This window comes from Schistocerca piceifrons, chromosome 4 (assembly GCF_021461385.2).
Source record: "Schistocerca piceifrons isolate TAMUIC-IGC-003096 chromosome 4, iqSchPice1.1, whole genome shotgun sequence".
NCBI classification, from domain to species: Eukaryota; Metazoa; Arthropoda; class Insecta; order Orthoptera; family Acrididae; genus Schistocerca; species Schistocerca piceifrons.
In genome coordinates, this window is record NC_060141.1 from 376,361,443 (window position 1) to 376,382,983 (window position 21,541).

Sequence of the window (21,541 nt, forward strand, 5' to 3'; positions counted from 1 at the left end):
GGGGAGAGAGAGAGGGGAGGACAGGGGGAGGGGGGAGAGCAAGGGAGGGGGAGAGAGAGGGGGAGGGGGAGAGAGGGGGAGGGCGGTGGGAGGGAGGGGGGAGAGAGAGGGGGAGGCGGGAGGGAGGGGGAGAGAGAGGGGGAGGGGGAGAGAGGGGGAGGGGGGTGGGAGGGAGGGGGGGGGAGAGAGGGGGGAGGGGGGGAGGGAGGGGAGAGAGAGAGAGAGAGAGAGAGAGAGAGAGAGAGAGAGAGAGAGAGAGAGGAGGGCAGGGGAGGGGAGGGGCGGGGAGGGGAAGAGAGGGAGGGAGAGAGAGAGAGAGGGAGGGAGAGAGAGAGAGAGGGAGGGAGAGAGAGAGAGAGAGAGAGGGAGGGAGGGAGGGAGGGAGGGAGGGAGGGAGGGAGGGAGGGAGAGAGGGAGAGAGGGAGAGAGAGAGAGAGGAGAGAGAGAGAGAGAGAGAGAGAGAGAGGGAGGGAGGGAGAGAGAGGGAGGGAGGGAGGGAGAGGGGGAAAGGGAGGGAGAGGGGGAAAGGGAGGGAGAGGGGGGAAAGGGGAGGGAGAGGGGGAAAGGGAGGGAGAGGGGGAAAGGGAGGGAGAGGAGGGGAGGGAGGGAGGGAGGGAGAGAGAGGGGGGATGGAGGGAGAGAGAGGGGGGAGGGAGGGAGAGAGAGGGGGGAGGGAGGGAGAGAGAGGGGGGAGGGAGGGAGAGAGAGGGGGGAGGGAGGGAGGGAGGGGGGAGGGAGAGAGAAAGAGAGAGATATTTCACTCACCCCCCCCCCCCCTCTCTCTCTCTCTCTCTCTCTCTCTCTCTCTCTCTCTCTAGGCTTGCCCATGTGGTCAGTTCACTTCTCCATTTATTGCAATGCTATAATATTCTCGTGTCAAATAGTTATAAATTTAAAATAGCGAGCAATGTATTGCTACTAAACACTTACCTTGGAATGGGTATGGTAATAGTGTCCCAATCAAATCTGGCAACAGTAAGGAATTCTGTTGACACAATAGCCAATGTTATCCACGATTGCCTCCCAATCTTAGTACAATCACTGAAAAATAAAATTTAAAAAATTTCTATTAGAAAATATCTCTATGATTATTATAAGCTATGGATGGTCAAATTAATTGTTTACTGATGCTTCAACATCATCATGACAATGTCATCACCAGATAACTTCAGAATATTTCTTTACAAATTATTTTGCTTTGTGATGAGCACAAAGAAAGGCTAAAATTCCGTATTAGACTGCTTAATCTGTACGACATGGTCCGCCTGTACCTAATTTGCTTTGCAAAGCACACCATCTTGGCAGAAATGTCAGTTCAATATTTATTCAAAATAAAGCAATATAAGACATATTTTTAAGTAACAGATAGTCATCAGGACCAATGATGGAATTAAATTAAATTAAATTAACAAGCTATTGTGGGATATGAGAAACTACAATTTTAAAAGTTTATCAGAGCTAATAAATAGTGTAATGGTGGAATGCTATGAAATAATGACATAAACAGTAAACATCGCTCAAGAATTAGGCCTCAGGCCTGACTATTGCCTACAAGGCTTGTAGATTCATCCAGTTCCTCATTTGGCCTCGCAAGGGCTGAATGGACCCTGTACCAAACCGCCTTGCCTCAGAAAAAAAATCTGTTGTGGTACCATGAATCAAACTCAGGTACTTCCACACTACAGACCGCAACACTAAGCATTTGGTTACAGAGGGGGGTCAAATAAGGAAGTAACCAATCATCATCATCTGTTATTTTTGTTTTAAGCATTGGTCACAACTGACAACTCTCTGAAGCTGAATGCATCTGAGAGCTGCAAGGAGGATAATCATAAGTAAGTAATATTTACATGTAATATAGAAATTTCATTTAATTATTCTATCTCCATCAAGGTAAGAACATAGGAGGTAACTACTACTGAATTTGTTGACATTAATGTAATTGCTGCTTCATTTCATCACTTTCACGAACATTTGCCAGAGACTCTTTTGATTTAAAGAATATTGATATTAATAAATTTTGCTCAGAGCACCACTTAGACGCTTGTGCAACAGAAGTAGTATTTCACAGTAAGTCCTTTATAACAGTAAGCATATACAGATCACCTTCACAAAATTTTAACCTCTTCATTAAAAATCTGAAGCTCTGTGTTTGCGTAATCAGTTTCTTATCAGTGGAACATTCCAGACTGGCAAAAATATGCTGAAGATAAGGCTCTTACAAGAAGGGGGATAAAGAGTTACCACCAATTTCACTTTTGCTGCCTTTTTCAAAAATATATGAGAAGGTCATGTTCAAGTGTCTCCTTAAGCATCTGACTGCAAATAATACATTATACAAGCCACAGTTTGGGTTTCTTAAGAGTTCTGATATAGAGAAAGCTATTTACACTTACTGTGAGAATGTACTTAATTTATTAGATAATAAATTAGAGGCTAAGGCTAATGGCATTTCCTATGTTCTGTCAAAAGCATTTGACTTGTGAACCACAGCATTCTCTTAAGTAAATTAGAATATTACGATGTCACTGGCAATGCTGCAAAATGGTTTGAGTCTTATCTAACTGACAGGAACATAGGGTGTCATTGCAAATTACCTGTGTCAGTAAAGCAGTCAGTCTTCATCTAACGGGAATTAATTGTATTCGGTATTCCTTAAGGTTCCATCTTGGATCTCTTGCTTTTTCTTACGTACATTAATGACCTCTCGTGCTTTACATTGTGAGATGTTAAGTATGTTTTGTTTGTAGCTGATACAAACATTGCAAAAAGTAGCAAGTCAAGTACAGATTTAGAAATAGCTACTAATCAAATTTTCACTGACATTAACAAATGGTTTACAGCTAATTCACCACCATTAAACTTTGAAAAGACTAATTAATGCAGTTCAGAACCTGTAAGAGATTTCCTTGCAGCATGTGTATAACATATGAAGACATGCAGATCAAAGAGGTTGACAGTGTTAAATTTCTGGGATTACAACTTGATAATAAATTCGGGTGGGAAGGACATACCAAAGCATTGCTGTGGCACCTAAACAAGTGGGTATTTGCAGTGAGAATTATGCCAAATGTAGAAGATATAAATATAAAAAACTTGTGTATTTTGCTTACTTTCATTCTATTATGTTATACGAGATCATATTCTGGGTAACTCATCAAACCGAGCAAAAGTTTTTTGCGTGCAAAGGCATGTAAATTCAATATCATCATGTAGAAACCTGTTCAAGGAAATTTGTATTCTAACCACTGCTTCTCAGTATATTTATTCCTTAATGAAATTTGTTGCAAGTAATATACCTCTATTTCCAACCAATAGCTCAATGCATAGTATCAATACTAGGAACAAGAATAGTCAGCATAAAAACCTAAAATCACTCACCTTGGCCCAAGAAGGGGTCCAATATTCAGGAATACACATTTTCAATAAATTGCCAGCAACTTTTAAGAACTTGGGTTCAGATAAAGCAAGGTATAAATAGAGTTTGAAAGATCGTTAGGACGGCAACTCCTACTCTTTCTATAGACAAACATCTTAGCAGGGACGGTTAGACCAGCTTAAGTAAAGATGTCTGTTAGATTTCAATTCCAACAGCTTTTGGTCATAACAGTCAAGATTAGGTATTTTCTGCGTGATAAATTTATTAAAAGTGCATAACTACATTTCATTCTGACAATGTATTAATTCTGTAAATATTAGTAATTCCAGTTTACTGTTATGTATTCACATATTTTGACAATATCATGACAAATGATCAGGGTAGTATCATACTCTAATACTTTATGTTTTTTCTGTTATATTTTCTGACAAGTTCCACACCCACGAGAATCATCTAATTTTCTGTGTCTATGAAACGAAAACTGAATCTAATCTAATCTTCAAATATATGGGGATGGGGATGTGTATGAGTGAGTGCTCCAGCACAGCTGTGGCGTGCTAGGAGAAAATCTAGCCGAACTTGAAATGTACAGAGGAATACTATGGGTATGAGACATTCCTAGCAACCACCTCATGAGACATCAGTAGTAATTTCACGAAACAATATTCACAACATACATGAGTAAATGATACACAGGTAACAGATGTGTGCAGTGTTGCTGAACTTTTCAATAAGCACTTCATAGCTGTTATGACAAGATGGGGTTGTCATGTTCAGTATATGCTGCCATGGAATGTCCTAGACCAGTCACTACAAATAACTACAATAATATGAGTATGACCCTCACACCACCACTAAAAGTAATGTCCACCGTAAAATCCTTAAAATATAAAAAAAATGTAGTATCTATGATAATATAACTGATTAACCAGTGTGCTTCTGAGTTTAGTGACATTTTAAATTATTTGTGAAACCTGTCTTTTATCAGAGGAACATTTCCTGAATGGTTGACGTATGCTGAAGTTAAGCCTCTGTACAAGAAAGGAGATAAAGAAATACCACCAAACTTCTGTCCAATTTCACTTTTGGCCCCATTCTCAACAATTTCAGAAAAGATATTATACAGTCATCTTTTTAATCATCTGACCACAAATAAAATATTAGTCAAGTCACAATTTGGATTTCTAAAAGGTTCTGATATTGAGAAGCCTATCTACACGTACAGTGAGAATGTATTTAATCCATTAGACAATAAATTACAGGCTACTGGTATATTTTGTGATCTGTCAAAAGCATTTAACTGAGTAAATCATAATAAACTTTTAAGTAACTTAGAATATTACGGTGTAAGAGGAAATGCTGCAAAATTGTTCAAATCCTGTATCTCTGACAGAAAACAAAGGGTGCCAATAGGAAAGAGACGTGTATTAAACTATCAGGCATCATCAAACTGGGAACCACCAACATGTGGTTTCCCCCAAGTTCCATCTTAGGGCTCTCACTTTTTCCAGTGTACATAAATGACCTTTCATCTTTAACATTGCCAGATTGAAAGTTTATTTTGTTTGCAGATGATATAAACATTGCAATGAATAAAAAATCATGTATGGCCTTAAAAAGGTCACCTAATGAAATTTCCATTGGTCAGTTCTGTCACTAAACATTGAAATAATGTACTATATGCAGTTCAGAACTTTGTAAAAGGTGTCCTACTAGTATATGCCTAAAATATGATGATAAGCAGATAGAAGAAGTTGACAGTGTTGTTATATTCTTGGGATTAAAGCTTGATAATAAATTTAACTGGAAGGAGCATTCCACAGAACTGCTGAAGCACCTAAACAAATCTCTATGTGCTAGGCGAATGCTGTCAGACGTGATATAAAAATAAAAAAGCTAGCTTACTATGCTTACTTTCATTCCATAATATGATACGGGATTATCTTCTGGGGTAACTCATGAAGCCAAGCAAAAGTTTTACGAACCCAAAAATGTGAAATATGAATTATTTGTGGCGTGAAATCCAGAATGTTCTCCAGAGGTTGTTTGAGGGACTGGGGATACTAACTGCTGCTTTATAATATATTTATTCCTTAAGGAAACTTGTAATTTTTCCTACCCCCCCCCCCCCCCCCCCCCCCCTCCAAACCAACAGGTCAGTTTTGCGCATCATTACTAGAAATAAGAATAACTTTCACAAAGATTTAAAGCCACTTACTGTAGTTCAGAGAGGTGTCCACTATTCACCAATACACATTTTCAGTAACATGCCAGAAGCCATAAAAAGTTTAGCTGATAACAACATCCAGATTGAGAAGAGTTTAAAGGATTTATTGGTGGTCAACTCCTCCTACTCCATTAATGAATTTCTTAGCAGAACCAGTTGACGTGTGTATGGTATTAATAATATCACATAATATGAATATTACATACACTCTGACTGTTGTACAAATTTCGTAGTAATGTGGCCACTGTAAATAAGTACTGTAAAATGTTCTTTATTTTCTTTTCTTTTATTTTTTAAATTAATGAAGCGTGGCTACAATAGCGTAAGAATTATCATATGCATCTAAGCGTATCGAACATTTAATGTTTGGCAACAAGTTTTATAACCTTTTAAATGGAAATATGCTTAAGATTTAGGGTTTTTTGACCGACTTCACATCCACAAGGGCAGTTTCATTTGTAATCTGTGACAGGTACATTAGCATATTTGTTGTTATTTTGTAAAGACACACACACACACACACACACACACACACGAGACTACATTGTCATGGCCAACCACCCTGTCCCAGCATTTACGCATGAATGTGGTGAGCGGTCGTGTCAGGTACAGTAGCTGAGAGAGGCAATGAGATAGAGAGGTCATGGGAAGGGAGTGGTGGGGAGCAGAAAAAGGTTGAGGACAGGGAGGCTGACAGCTGGAAGGGAGGGACACCAAGTGAATGGGATAGGAATGAGGCTCAAGTAAGTCCATGTTGGTGCAGGTAAAGGAAATCGAGTGTAGTCCACAATGAAGCGAAGGAGATAACTGGAAGGGAGGGGGTAAAAGTAAAACAACAGAGAATGAAGTCGACTACACATAGGTAAAAAGGGTCATTATTGATTAATGGAGTGATGTGGAGACTGCAGTAAGGGTGGGTGTGGGTCAGGGGTTGGCGAATATTAAAACTGGGAGGATGTCAGAATCGAAGGCTGTGTTGTAATGACAAAATGATGATGTGCATCGTCATAATCACGGAAGCTACTATATGAGAGGAAAGAGAGGGTGGGGGATGGGGAATCCAGAAGACAGAGCAACAGGTTCCACCATTGGTTAGTCAACTCTTCTCTTGGCCACAGTTTAGCACTGACCATTAATTTTGGAGGATAAGTGGTAGGTCATACCTAGCACTCACAAAGACAGACTATATAGAAGCGTGAAAGTCCCAATGACGTTTTACATCTAGCTGCAATAGTGGGTGGGCAAGAAAATGGAAAAAATGAACACATATTAGTGTCAAATTTACACTTTTTGGGGTCAATGGACTAACTAATGATAGCCTTGACGACATATGTGTCAAATTATTTTTATAGTGAATATGAAAGTGTTTTTCCTTCTTAATTTATATACTGTATGTCTACTTCTGAAATATCAAACAATGGAAAATCCAGGATGGAGTGTAACAATATTATGAAAAGGGAATTTTCTACGCACCATATGGTGGATATGCTAAGTCACAGATAGGCACAACAAAAAGACTGTCACAAAAAGCTTTCGGCCAGCAAGGCCTTCGTCAAAAATAGACACCACACACACACACACACACACACACCCACACACACACACACACACACACACACGCGCACACACGCACGTGCGCGCGCAAACGCAACTCACACGCACGACCGCAGTTTCTGGCAACTGAAGCTACAGTTTGAGCAGCAGCATCAGTGCATGATGGGAGTGGTGACAGGGTGGCGGTGAAGAGGAGGCTGGGGCGGAGAGTGGGAAGGATAATAGAGGAGGGGTGGGGGACATTGAAGTGCTGTTGGGGAGCGCGCAGGGACAAAGAGGGTGCAAGGTAGGGCAGGTACGTGCAGTAGGGAGGTTAGACGGATAGGTGCGATGTTGGAATGATGGCTGTGTAGTGCTGCATTGGGAACAGGGAAGAGGCTGGATGGGCGAGGACAATGACCCAGGAGGGTTATGGGAACATAGGATATATTGCAGGGAAAGTTCCCACCTGCGCAATTCAGGAAAGCTGGTGTTGCTGGGAAGGATTCATATGGCACAGGCTGTGAAGCAATCATTGAAATGAAGGATATCATGTTGGTCAGCACGCTCAGCAACAGGGTGGTCTACTTGTTTCTTGGCAACAGTTTGTTGGTGGCCATTCATGCGGACAGACAGCTTGATGGCTGTCATTCCCACATAGAATGCAGCACAGTGGTTGCAGCTTAGCTTGTACATCACCAAACTGGTTTCACAGGTAGCCCTATGTTTGACGGGATAGGTGATGTTTGTGACCGGACTGGAGTAAGTGATGTTGGGAAGGTGTATGGGACAGGTTGCAAGTTCACGAGTATTTCACTCTCATTTAAGTATATGGCCGAAAGAGTCAGCCTTCAGGAATTGTGAAACGAACCCTGTCGTCCAGGGCCGGATGCCACAAAGGGGGCAGAGTCACCAAGAGAGGGGAAACTCACAGGCATCTGTTGTCTATTGATGCCTAAGTGCTGTAGTGTGCGAGTGAGACAGACAAGAACCTATGTCATAGGGAAACCCAGTAGAAGGCTTTTGTGGCCAAGGAGACGTAGCATATATATCTATAATAGTTTAGAATTTACTGTTCAAGTGAAATTAGCAAGTTGTGTAACAAAGACTTGAATGCTGAATTCTGAACATTTTGGTTGATCTTAACAATCGACAATTCATATAGAAGCACGTCATTGTTGTAAATATCAATTCTGTAACTTTATTTGTTTAAAAGATATAGAAAAATTAAATTATCAGTATTTTCAGTTAAGCATCAGATCATCATTTCCTCCACACAAAACACAATGAACGATGACAGCATGACACCTTGTTGAATCATTGGGTAATAGAATATTTGTTGTAGGGTTTAGTGCATAATAGTTACTTTTGTTCTTTATTTATTTATTTATCAGAAAGCACATTGGTGCAAGGCTACTGGCCGTGACATTCAAAGTTGAGAAGGAAACTGTATTGGCTGTATGTAAAAGAATTTAACATTTATTATGTAATAGATATTATTGTTACTTTATTTAGAATGTGGAAGTGGTAAAGCTTTTATTATTTAAACACGTTAAAATGTAAAGCCCACGTGGAATGTTTCCTTCTATTATATAAAATGTAAAGTAATGTAGAATAAGCTGTAGCGAATCAGATGGACGGCTTCAGGAAAGGGAACTGCACTAGTCAGTTGAGCTAAGATGTTTGGTGTGCAGGAAACATGGTGGGAGACAGGCAGAGGGCAGTTCTGATCAAGACACCAAAGGGTACAGTTCGGATTGAGACGTGAAAGCGGACAGTCAGTCTTTAGGCAATTAGGAAGTGGAACGACTTAGAAAATTTTGCATTGTGTGGTATCTCTGAGCAGTGAGCACCCGCGTGCCTGGTGTGAATTCTAACTTTTCGTGTAAATATCGAGGTGGAGTATTGGACTTGTTCTGTGACGAGAATGTGAATGACCGAACTGTGTCAAATGGATATGCACTCGAGTGTAATAGTAATTCTAAATACGACCACTTTAGCTATTAGTTTTCTTTCTGAATAAACATTATTCTAACCAAATCGGAACTGTGTGGCCTACATCATTTATGGGTTGTTAATTTAGTTCCCGATAATATTATTACAGTTATTATATGTTATATTAACTGTGTATTTCGCAAACTTGCCATCAGCCAGACATTTTAACCAAAGGATCACAAGTGTCTAATTTACGGCAACATGTGTGGTTCAACCCATAGACATGTGTGAGCCAAGACATTCTGATGAAGAGGAACCGCATGCAAGCTCGAACATCTATGGGATGTTAGCTTGCAATGTCTTGCATCTAGGTCTATTACAAGGATATGAGCCATGAGATAAGGGGTGGGGAGCAGGGGTTGCGTAAGGGTGGATGAGTATATTGTGTAGGTTCAGTGGATGGCAGAATATCGCTGTGGGAGAGGTGGGAAGGAAAGTGGGCAGGGCATTTCTCATTTCAGGGCACGACGAGAGGTAGTCGAAGCCCTGGCGGAGAATGTAATTCAGTTGTTCAAGTCCAGGGAGGTACTAAGTTACGAAGAGAATGTTCCTCAGAAACTGGACAGGAGACTTTGGGAGGTTGTGGGAGAGGGATAGATAAGGTACATGAGATTTGTTTTAGTATATGGTTGGGAGGATAATTATGGTCTGTGACGGCTTCAGTGAAATCCCCGGTGTAGTTCGAGAGGGACTGCTCATCACTGCAGATGCGTTAACCACAGGTGGCTATGCTGTATGGAAGGCACTTCTTGGAATGGAATGGTTGGTAACTATCAAAGTGGAGGTATTCCTGGTGGTTTGTGGTTTTGATATGGATGGATGTACTGATATAGACATCTTTGAAGTGGAGGTCAACATCTAGGAAGGTGGCTTGTTGGATTAAGCAGGACCAGGTGAAGCAAATGGGTGAGAAACTGCTGAGGTTCTGGAGGAACATGGATAGGATGTCCTCACCCTCAATCCAGATCGCAAAGATGTCATCAATGAACCTGAACCAGATGAGGCTCACCTGAGCACTTTGCTGGCCAAAAGCTTATTTGTGACAGTCTTTTTTTGTGTGATTATCTGTGACTCAGCATGTCTGCCATATGAGGAGTAACAACTTTCCTTTTCATAATACTGTTACTCTGAAATATTTATTACTTTGATGTTGGACAATAAATAAGATATATTTTTTTCCAGATTGAAAAGAGATTGCAATAAATAAATAAATAGCCACGTAACACATGGAAATAAGTTAGTACTAAATAAATAAAGAAGAGCTGTTTTTACAAAGATGGGGGTGGGTTGATGAGATGACAAAAATAAAAAATGGAATCTGCCTTGAGCTGATTCCTCTAATCCTTCCATACTGCTTTTCCTTTCAAATTAACAAACATTAAATCAATAACATTTAAATCAAAGCTCTGGATTAAAACAAGCATTAAAATTCCCTACAGAAGGAAAATATTTGTGATATGGTACATGAAATATATTTCCCCTTCCCTCTCCCAGGGTAAGTACATAAAAATATGTCAAAATCTACAAGGAACTTAAAACACCTGTCCAGTGAATAGGTAATAACGATTAAGTAGCAAAATAAATAAATAAAAAATAAAAAGCAGAGTGAAACATTATACGAAATGGAACAGGCTGTCAGCTGAAAATTATGATTCTGATTTACAACAGTTCCAAGGTCGAACAAATACAAGAAGATGCAAAAATATGCTCCTACATCTACATTTATGCTCTGGAAGACACTTTGCAATTTTGTGGCATTTTGGCAGCTGATTTATTCCATTCGACTATAGGATGGTGTCAGGTAGTGTAGAGGGCAGCTAGGAAGGGCTCACTTAAAGCTAGTCCTTTCATGAGATAATCTCCATCTACCTAGATGTGTCTGCTAGCTCAGTTCTTTCATCATCACCTAGATGCTCTCCATGGGTCAGACAAATCTCTCACCATTCAAACTGCTATTCTTTGTATATGCTTGATAGCCCCCATTAGTCCTATTTGTTACAGGTCACACACAGCTGAGAATATTCTTGGATTGGTCACATGAGTGTTTTCAAAGCTATCTCTTTCATGGACTGATTGCATTTTCCAAGTATCGTACTAATGAACTAAAGCCTGCCAACTACTTTGCTTAGAGCTGAGCCTATGAGATCATTCCAGTCCAAAATCCTTCAAATTTTTATACTCAGGTATTTGTGTGAGCTGACAGATTCCAGTTGGAACTCAATGATATTGTATTCAAAGGGTACTATATTTTTTCATTTTGTGAAGTGCACAATTTTATACTTCTGAAAATTTAATACACTCTGTCAATATCTGCATCATTTTGAAATAATACCAAGGTTTTTCAAACAGTAATTCACTCAAGACAACTACATCATCTGCAAAAAATTTGCTGGTACCATTAATAATCACTGCTATGTCATTAATATTCAATATGTACAGCAAGGGTCGTGGCATACTTCACCTGAAGTTACTGCTATCTGTGTTGATGACTGTCCACCCAAGGTAACAGCGCTGTGTCCTTGACAATGAGAAATCCTCATTCCAGCCACAAATTTCTCTTGATATCCTACACAACTGTACTTTTGATAACAAGCATAGGTGTGGTACTGCGTCGAGGTTTTTGGAAATTAAGAAATCTGCATCTACTTCACTATCTTGAAGAGATGTCATATGAGAAAAGCAAGATACTGAATAGAAAACTAGAATATGGGTGAGCTCCTGTGAACAGCATAGTGAACACATTATAGTGGAAAAGACAGACGCACAGCCAATGCCCATTACAGTAGTAAAAGTTTATATTCCAACTTGTTCAACAGATGAAGAAGAGACTGAAAAAGTATGACGCAAAAAAATAACTGATTAAGACAGTTAAGGGAGATGAAAACTTAATTGTGACAGGGGACTAGTATCTGACAATAGGAAAAGGAAGAGACAGAAAAAAAACCACAGAGGTGACAAAAGTCATGGGATACCTCCTATATCGTGTTGGACTTCTTTTTGCCTGGCACAGTGCAGTAACTTGATGTGCCATGAACTCTAACAATGGCTCGAAGTCCCCTGCAGAAATACTGAGCCGTGCTGCTTCTACAGCCATCCATACTTATGAAATTGTTGTGGGTGGAGGATTTTGTGCATGCACTGATCTTTCGATTATGTTCCATAAATGTTCGATGGGATTCATGTCAGGCAATTTGGGAGGCCAAATCATTCACCTGAATTGTCCAGAATGTTCTTCAAACCAGCTGCACACAATTGTGGCCTAATGGCATGGCACTCTGTCATCCGTAAAAATTCCATCATTGTCTGGGAACATGAAAAGTCCAGGAATGGTCGCAAGTTGTCTCCAAGTAGCCGAGGATAACCATTTACAGTCAATGACCAGTTCAGTTGGACTAGAGGGTCCAATCCATTCCATGCAAGGACAGTCCACATCATTATGAAGCTGCCACCAGCTTGCACGGTGTCTTGTTGACATGGCTTTGTGGGGCTGCAACACACTCAAACCCTACCACAGCTCTTACCAACTGAAATCAGGACTCTGACCTGGCCATGGTTTTCCAGTCATTTAGGGTCCAACTGATATGCTCATGAGTCCAGGGGAGGCCCTGCAGGTGACGTTGTGCTGTTAGCAAAGACACTCGCGTCGGTTGTCTTCTGCCATAATCCATTAACGCCACATTGCACTACACTGTCCTAATGGATATGTTTGTCATATAGCCTACACTGATTACTGCAGCTATTTAATGTAGTGTTGCCTCTCTGTTAGCACTGACAACTCTACACAAACACCACTGCTTTTGGTCATTAAGTGAAGGCAGTTGGCCACTGTGCCACCAGTGGTGGAAGTTAATGCCTGAAATTTGGTATTCTCGGCACAGTCTTGACACTGTGGATCTTTGAATATTGAATTCCCTAATGATTTCCAAAATGGAATGTCCCATGCCCCAAGTTCCAACTACCATTTACACATTCAAAGTCTGTTAACTCCCGTCATCAGGCCATAACCACTTCGAAAACCTTTCACATGATTCACCTGAGTACAAATGACAGTTCTGTCGATGCACTGCCCTTTTATACCTTGTATACACAATACCACCATCATCTTTAAATGTGCATATCACTATTCCATGAGTTTTGTCACGTCAGTGTAGTAGCAGAACATGGAGAAATTAATTAGCAGGTGTACCAGTACGAAATGAGCGTTAAGATACAAAGTGTCGATAGGAAACATTTGTTGAGAACGAGGCTTAATATTTTTTGTTTGGTTGGTATGACATCTGTCAAAGATATTTAGTATACATCAAGTCATGGAACATCATATGTTTCCATCGTGTTAACAATGTTGAATTTTGTACCAGAAAGTGATGATTTGTGGAAAGCATTAATTTTTTGTTTTCATTTGAAAATAAAAAAAGGGCTGTAGAGTCGCATCAAATGCTTGTCGAGGCATATGGTGATCATGCTCTATCAGGAGCAACATGCAACAGATGGTTTCAACTTTTCAGAAATAATGATTTTGATGTAAGAAATGATTAACGTGGAAGACCACCATAAAAGTTCGAAGACGCCGAATTGTGAGCAATATTGGATGAAGATGATACTTTGAGTCAGAAGCAAATGGCAGCAATGCTAAATGTTGCACAACAAACAATTTCTGACCATTTGAAAGCTATGGGAAAGATCCAAAAGTGTGGAAAATGGGTGCCACATGAATTGAATGAAAGACAGATGGAAAACTGAAAAACCATTTGTCAAATTTTGCTTCAAAGACATGAAAGAAAATCAATTTTGCATCAAATTGTTACTGGTGATGAAAAATGGATTTATTTTAAGAATCCTAAACGGGATAAATCATGGGTTAATGTGGGACAACCATCAACATCGACTGCAAAACCAGATCGATTCGGCAAGAAGACAATGCTCTGTGTTTGGTGGGATCAGAAAGGTGTGGTGTATCATGAGCTTCTAAAACTCAGTGAAACTGTGAATACTAATCGCTACAGACAACAAATGATTGATTTGAGCTATACATTGACCGAAAAAAGACCAGAATGGGCCAGAAGACATATCAAAGTAATTTTTTTACACGACACTACACATGCAGACAAAGCAGGATACAATCAAAACACTTGGCTGGGAGCTGCTACCCCACCCGCTGTATTCACCAGACTTGGCCCCTTCTGACTACTATTTGTTTTCAACAATGGGACACGCATTGACTGAGGACCACTTTGATTCCTAAGAAGAAGTAAAAAATTGGGTGTCTGATTGGTTTGCTTCAAAAGACGAACATTTCTATTGGCGTGGCATCCACAAATTGCCAGAAAGGTGGTCGAAATATATAGAAAGCAATGGTCAGTACTTTGAATAAAATGTTTTTACTTTTCAATTCAAAATTAGTGTTTCATCTTCACAAAAAAATTCTCATTTCATACCGGTACACCTCGTAAATGAGAAGCCAAGTGGCAGAAATTTGCAAAGAGCACAATTTAATCATTCCGCACTTGCTATGTTGTTGTTGTTGTTGTCTCCAGTCCTGAGACTGGTTTGATGCAGCTCTCCATGCTACTCTATCCTGTGCAAGCTGCTTCATCTCCCAGTACTTACTGCAACCTACATCCTTCTGAATCTGCTTAGTATATTCATCTCCTGGTCTCCCTCTACGATTTTTACCCTCCATGCTGCCCTCCAATGCTAAATTTGTTATCCCTTGATGCCTCAGAACATGTCCTACCAACCGGTCCCTTCTTCTTGTCAAGTTGTGCCACAAACTCCTCTTCTCCCCAATTCTATTCAATACCTCCTCATTAGTTATGTGATCTACCCATCTAATCTTCAGCATTCTTCTGTAGCACCACATTTCAAAAGCTTCTATTCTCTTCTTGTCCAAACTATTTATCGTCCATGTTTCACTTCCATACATGGCTACACTCCATACAAATACTTTCAGAAACGAATTCCTGACACTTAAATCTATACTCGATGTTAACAAATTTCTCTTCTTCAGAAACGCTTTCCTTGCCATTGCCAGTCTACATTTTATATCCTCTCTACTTCGACCATCATCAGTCATTTTGCTCCCCAAATAGCAAAACTCCTTTACTACTTTAATTGTCTCATTTCCTAATCTAATTCCCTCAGCATCACCTGACTTAATTCGACTACATTCCATTATCCTCATTTTGCTTTTGTTGATGTTCATCTTATACCCTCCTTTCAAGACACTGTCCATTCCGTTCAAATGCTCTTCCAAGTCCTTTGCTGTCTCTGACAGAATTACAATGTTTTTATTTCTTCTCCTTTGATTTTAATACCTACTCTGAATTTTTCTATTGTTTCCTTTAGTGCTTTCTCAATACACAGATTGAATAACATCGGGGATAGACTACAACCCTGTCTCACTCCCTTCCCAACCGCTGCTTCCCTTTCATGCCCCTCGACTCTTATACTACCATCTGGTTTCTGTACAAATTGTAAATAGCCTTTCACTCCCTGTATTTTACCCCTGCCACCTTCAGAAATTGAAAGAGATTATTCTAGTCAACATTGTCAAAAGCTTTCTCTAAGTCTACAAATGCTAGAAATGTAGGTTTGCCCTTCCTTAATCTATTTTCCAAGATAAGTCGTAGGGTCAGTATTGCCTCACGTGTTCCAATATTTCTGCGGAATCCAAACTGATCTTCACCGAGGTCGGCTTCTACCAGTTTTTCCATTCACCTGTAAAGAATTCACGTTAGTATTTTGCAGCTATGACTTATTAAACTGATAGTTCGGTAATTTTCACATCTGTAAACACCTGCTTTTTTTGGGATTGGAATTACTATATTCTTCTTGAAGTCTGAGGGTATTTCGCCTGTCTCATACATCTTGCTCACCAGATGGTAGAGTTTTGTCAGGACTGGCTCTCCCAAGGCTGTCAGTAGTTCCAATGGAATGATGTCTACTCCCGGAGCCTTGTTTCGACTCAGGTCTTTCAGTGCTCCATCAAACTCTTCACGAAGTTTCGTATCTCCCATTTAATCTTCATCTACATCCTTCTCCATTACCATAATATTGTCCTCGAGTACCTCACCCTTCTATAGACGCTCTATATAATCCTTCCACCTTTCTGCTTTCCCTTCTTTGCTTGGAACTGGGTTGCCATCTGAGCTCTTGATATTCATGCAAGTGGTTCTCTTTTCTCCAAAGGTGTCTTTTCCTGTAGGCAGTATCTATCTTACGCCTTGTGAGATAAGCCTCTACATCCTTACATTTGTCCTCTAGCCATCCCTGCTTAGCCATTTTGCACTTCCTGTCACTCATTTTTGAGATGTTTGTATTCCTTTTTGCCTGCTTCATTTACTGTGTTTTTATATTTTCTCCATTCATCAGTTAAATTCAATATCTCTTCTGTTACCCAAGGATTTCTACTAGCCCTCGTCTTTTTACCTACTTGGTCCTCTGCTGCCTTCACTACTTCATCCCTCAGAGCTACCCATTCTTCTTCTACTGTATTTCTTTCCCGCATTCCTGTCAATTGTTTCTTTATGCTCTCCCTGAAACTCTGTACAACCTCTGGTTCTTTCAGTTTATCCAGGTCCCATCTCTTTAAATTCCCACCTTTTTGCAGTTTCTTCAGTTTTAATCTACAGTTCATAACCAAAAGATTGTGGTCAGAGTCCACATCTGCCCCTGGAGGTAAAATAGTCCCCCATTCGGATCTCCGGGCGGGGACTACTCAAGAGGACATCGTTATCAGGAGAAAGAAAACTGGCGTTCTATGGATCGGAGTGTGGAATGTCAGATCCCTTAGTCAGGCAGGTAGGTTAGAAAATTTAAAAAGGGAAATGGATAGGTTGAAGTTAGATATAGTGGGAATTACTGAAGTTCGGTGGCAGGAGGAACAAGACTTTGGGTCAGGTGAATACAGTGTTATAAATACACTTGCTATAGAAATTATGAAAGAAGTACATATTAATGGAAGAGACCTGGAGAAACCAAAAGGTTTCAGATGGATTATATGGAAATAGGGCCAGATGTGGCCATTGACCATTATGTATGGGTCATGATTTGCTGATTAAAACTGAAGATATTCCAGAAATGTAAGAATGTAAGAAGATTGGGTTTGGATAAGTTACAAGAACCAGAGTTTATAAAGAGTTTCAAATTGAGCATCAGACAACAACTGTCTGAAATTATGTCCAGGAATACAACAGAAGAGACAAGGCCCATTAGAGGTTCTTGGATAGCATGAAATAATTTGAACTTAACTGATGAAAGCATAAAAATGAAGAGTAGAAATGACAGAGACAAATATCTGAAAATGAGATTGGCATGAAGACACTACATGAATATTAAGAAGTCAGATGGCAAGCCAGTGTTAGCAAATGTGGGAATGCTGAAAGGTTGAAGGAACATATAGAAAGCCTATACAAACAAACCACGCTATGTTGCACAACAGAAATAATAATGTACTGGACGAATGTAAACATTTTAAAGTTTTCACAAGGCAGCACTGAGCCAAGTCAAGACAGACTTGAGTGCAGTGTCGCAACCAAAATGGCAAACAAGCAGGAAAGTCGATACTGCAAATGTCGTGGCACACAATACACAAGGCCATTGCCAAACATCACTTGAGCTAGACGTCTTAATCACCAATTCAGCAATATGATCTCACTTTGAAGGGCAGATAACATCATTCTGACAGCACTGCATGGAGCCATAACATGCATGTCTTGCACAAGAATGCCTCTCAGCCCACTGACCCTGCAGAAAATGCCAAGCTGAAGACCTGAAAGCTGCATTGAGACACTGAGGTGCAGTGAAGAATTGCCTCTGACAAACAGCTACAAGTACTCGGGTTCACAAAACCTTCTCTGTTCCAACTGCAGTGAGCCAGCTTCGATGTAGTACCTGCGGTGTGCTGACTAGCATTCAGCAGATGCTTACTACCTTTGAGACTGCACTGTTAGCCTGTCACTGTACCAGGGATGCAAGCTATCTGCTGCTACCCCCCCCCCCCCTCCCCCCTTCTATGGGTGAGTGGATACTGATGTCCATGGCCTTCCTTTGGTGGAGTGGTCATGATGTGACTCTGAACCATCAACATTGTCCTGTGCAGAGCTGTTGGAGGTTTAGTGGAGCATATCAATGAGTGTGCCCTAAAGAAGTCAACAAGCTGTTGGGCAACACTGCCAGATGAGTAATGCATGGTGCCAGTTGGCCTAGCTACCCTGCATGATGCTGCTCTGGTTGTGTTAGCTACTATTACCTTACCAACGGCCTCAAGGGACTGCAAACGTAGATGCTTCAGCACATTTCAGTTCTATGTGCAGCAATTCAACTGTAAAACCAAAACTAATAAATGTCTACATGGCTAATGATGTCTCATTAGTGCCCAGGGCACCTGACACACTCTCACCGCTGTGCTCCATGCTACATCACCCTGCACCCGTAAGGGCCACAGCCTACTGACCCTTACAATATTGTGGAAATGGAAGAGGAATTGGGCTATGATACTGCAAGAAGAATTTGACAGGCCACTGAAGGACGTAAGTCATAACAAGGCCCCACAAGTAGCTGACATTCTCTCAGAATTATTGAGACCTTGGAACAACATACCTCAACAGACCTCTTCTACCTAGTAAACAAGATATATGAGACAAGTGAAATATCCTCAGACACATAGGATATGTAATAAGTCCTGACCCAAAGAAGACAGGTGCTAAACAAAGCACAAATATTACTGAACTATCAGCTTACTAAGTCATGGTTGCAAAATACTGACAAGAATTATTTATAGAATACTGGAAAAACTGATAACCTACAACTTATCTTAGAAGATATGTTGACAACAGATGAACCTATGTTTACACACTTTGCAGTTTTTGTGGAAGTTTTTGACAATGTTGACTGGAATACACTCTCTGAAAATCTGAATACAGCAGGGATAAAATACACGTCTATTACAAATGCTTCATTCACTTTCAAAGATCTATATGTTCCAAAGTATTACATGTACAATACATTTGATGTACGAATAGAACCATAAACTCATAAAATTTGGATTCTGCACTCTACAAATGTTGTGTGAGTACGCCTCTGTTCACACAACATATAGTTCGTTCCATACCTTATGTAGCAACAACCTGTTAATGGTCATCACAGCAGCATTGATGCATTCTCTGAGCTGTTCCAGTGTTCTTGGCAGTGGGGTACGCAAACATGCTCCTTAATGTACCCTCAAGGAAAAAATTGGTGACCTGGGATACCAAGGGAACAGAGAAACATCGTTCCCACCTCTACGCCCAGTCCAGTGAAGCAGAAGTTAGTCGTTTAGGTAGCAACTATCATTGCTCCAATGAGGGAGTGCCTCATCTCATTGGAAGATGAAATTCTCAGAATCAGTAATCAGTTGTGGAGACAAGTCACAACTGCAACTTATCAAGGTACGAGGCACCCATCACGATCTTCTCATAAAAGAGAAATGGCCCATACAACTTTGTCTGTGACAGCGCACAGAAACCATTAACCTTCAGCAAATATCATTTGTCCGCCCCAATTCAATGAGGATTTTCAGTGACCCATATTCTAATTGTGGTGACTAACCTTTCCAGAGAAAATAAAGGTTGCTTCATCATTCAATGTCTACTTGTGGGCAAAATCATTGTCTTTTTTCGTCTGCATTTAAAACTTCCCCTAATCCTCTGTTGCATCGGCACACTTGGTTGACTGGTACTTTTCTGTTTACAGAGACAACCAATGTTCCTAAATTGTCACTACCAATACAAAATGGCAGTTCTTTTCCTTAATTCTTTCTGAATGCATGCTGCACTGTCATTACAGATAATCATGTTGCATATTCCAAAACAAACAAACTCTTTTATTGTGAAACAAATACTAACAAAGAGATAGAGGGGCTGGCCAGTACTTACCTCAGCTCAGTACAGCCGATAGATACACATAAAACAGAACTGAAAATTTACATTCCTAGCTTTCGGAACTTTGTTCCTTCATCAGGGAGGAGAGAGGGGAAAAAAAGGGAAGAAGGGAAAGTGGATTCAGTTACTCACAACCCAGGTTATGAAGCAACAGGGAAAGGTAAACAGGGAGGGTAGCAAGGATGGAGGCATGGTTGTCAGAGGGAAGCCAAAGATATTCTACTGTAAGTACTGTGCCAGCTTCAAACCAAAGAGGATGCATACAGAAGTAAAGTATAAAGATAAACACAACTATGTAGGATGAAAAGATGCGTGAATGGCTAAAGAGGAAAGGGAAAGAGGAGAAGACTGAAGAGTGAATGGGAGTGAGGTTCTTTAACGTAGGTTCAGTCCAGGGGGATGGCGGGATGAAAGGATGTGTTGGAGTGCAAGTTCCCATCTCCGCAGTTCAGAGGGACTGGTGTTGGGTGGGAGAAGCCAAATGGCACATACGGTGTAGCAGGTTCCTAGGTCCCTAGAATTATGCTGGAGGGCATGCTCCGCTACTGGGTATTGGGCATCTCCTAGGCGGACAGTTCGTCTGTGTCCGTTCATTCGCTCAGCCAGTTTGGTTGTTGTCATGCCGATGTAAAAGGCTGTGCAGTGCAGGCACGTCAGTTGATAAATGACATGTGTAGTTTCACACGTAGCCCTGCCTTGAATTGTGTGTGTTTTACCAGTAGCGGGGCTGGAGTAGGTGGTTGTGGGCGGATGCATGGGGCAGGTTTTGCAGCGGGGTCGGTTACAGGGGTAGGAACCGCTGGGTAGAGAAGGTAGTCTGGGAATATTGTAGGGTTTAACAAGGATGTTACGGAGGTTAGGGGGGCGACGAAAGGCAACTCTGGGTGGTGTGGGGAGAATTTTGTCAAGGGATGATCTCATTTCAGGGGTTGACTTGAGAAAGTCATATCCCTGGCGGAGTAATTTGTTGATGTTTTCGAGGCCAGGATAATACTGGGTGACAAGGGGGATGCTTCTGTGTGGTCTGGGGGTAGGAACATTGTTGTTGGACGGGGAGGAATGTATTGCTCGGGAAATCTGTTTGTGGACAAGGTCTGCAGGATAGTTGCGGGAGAGGAAAGCACTGGTCAGGTTATTGGTGTAGTTGTTGAGGGATTCGTCACTGGAGCAGATACGTTTGCCACGAATACCTAGGCTGTAGGGAAGGGAGCGTTTGATGTGGAAAGGATGGCAGCTATCAAAGTGAAGGTACTGTTGTTTGTTTGTGGGTTTGATATGGACTGAGGTGTGGATGTGAGCTTCAACAAGATGAAGGTCAACATCCAGGAAGGTGGCTTGGGTTTTGGAGAAGGACCAGGTGAAATTCAGATTCGAAAAGGAGTTGAGGTTATGGAGGAAATTAAGGAGTGTTTCTTCACCATGAGTCCAGACCACAAAGATGTCATCTATAAACCTATACCAGGCCAGGGGAAGCAGCTGTTGGGTCTT

General features: G+C 40.9%; 1 protein-coding gene across 2 annotated transcripts in view; it reads right to left on the reverse strand.

The window, feature by feature from the left end:
• Positions 1 to 21,541, reverse strand: part of LOC124795350 (phosphatidylserine synthase 2-like) — a 232,675-nt gene that overhangs the window by 12,088 nt on the left and 199,046 nt on the right. Inside the window, exon 9 of one of the 2 annotated variants that reach the window (XM_047259338.1) lies at positions 931 to 1,041. In XM_047259338.1, the coding sequence (XP_047115294.1) occupies positions 931 to 1,041 (111 nt within the window). Of the gene's footprint in view, positions 1 to 929; positions 1,042 to 21,541 lie in introns of those variants that run through there. The other variant, XR_007016680.1, reaches the window with a different exon arrangement.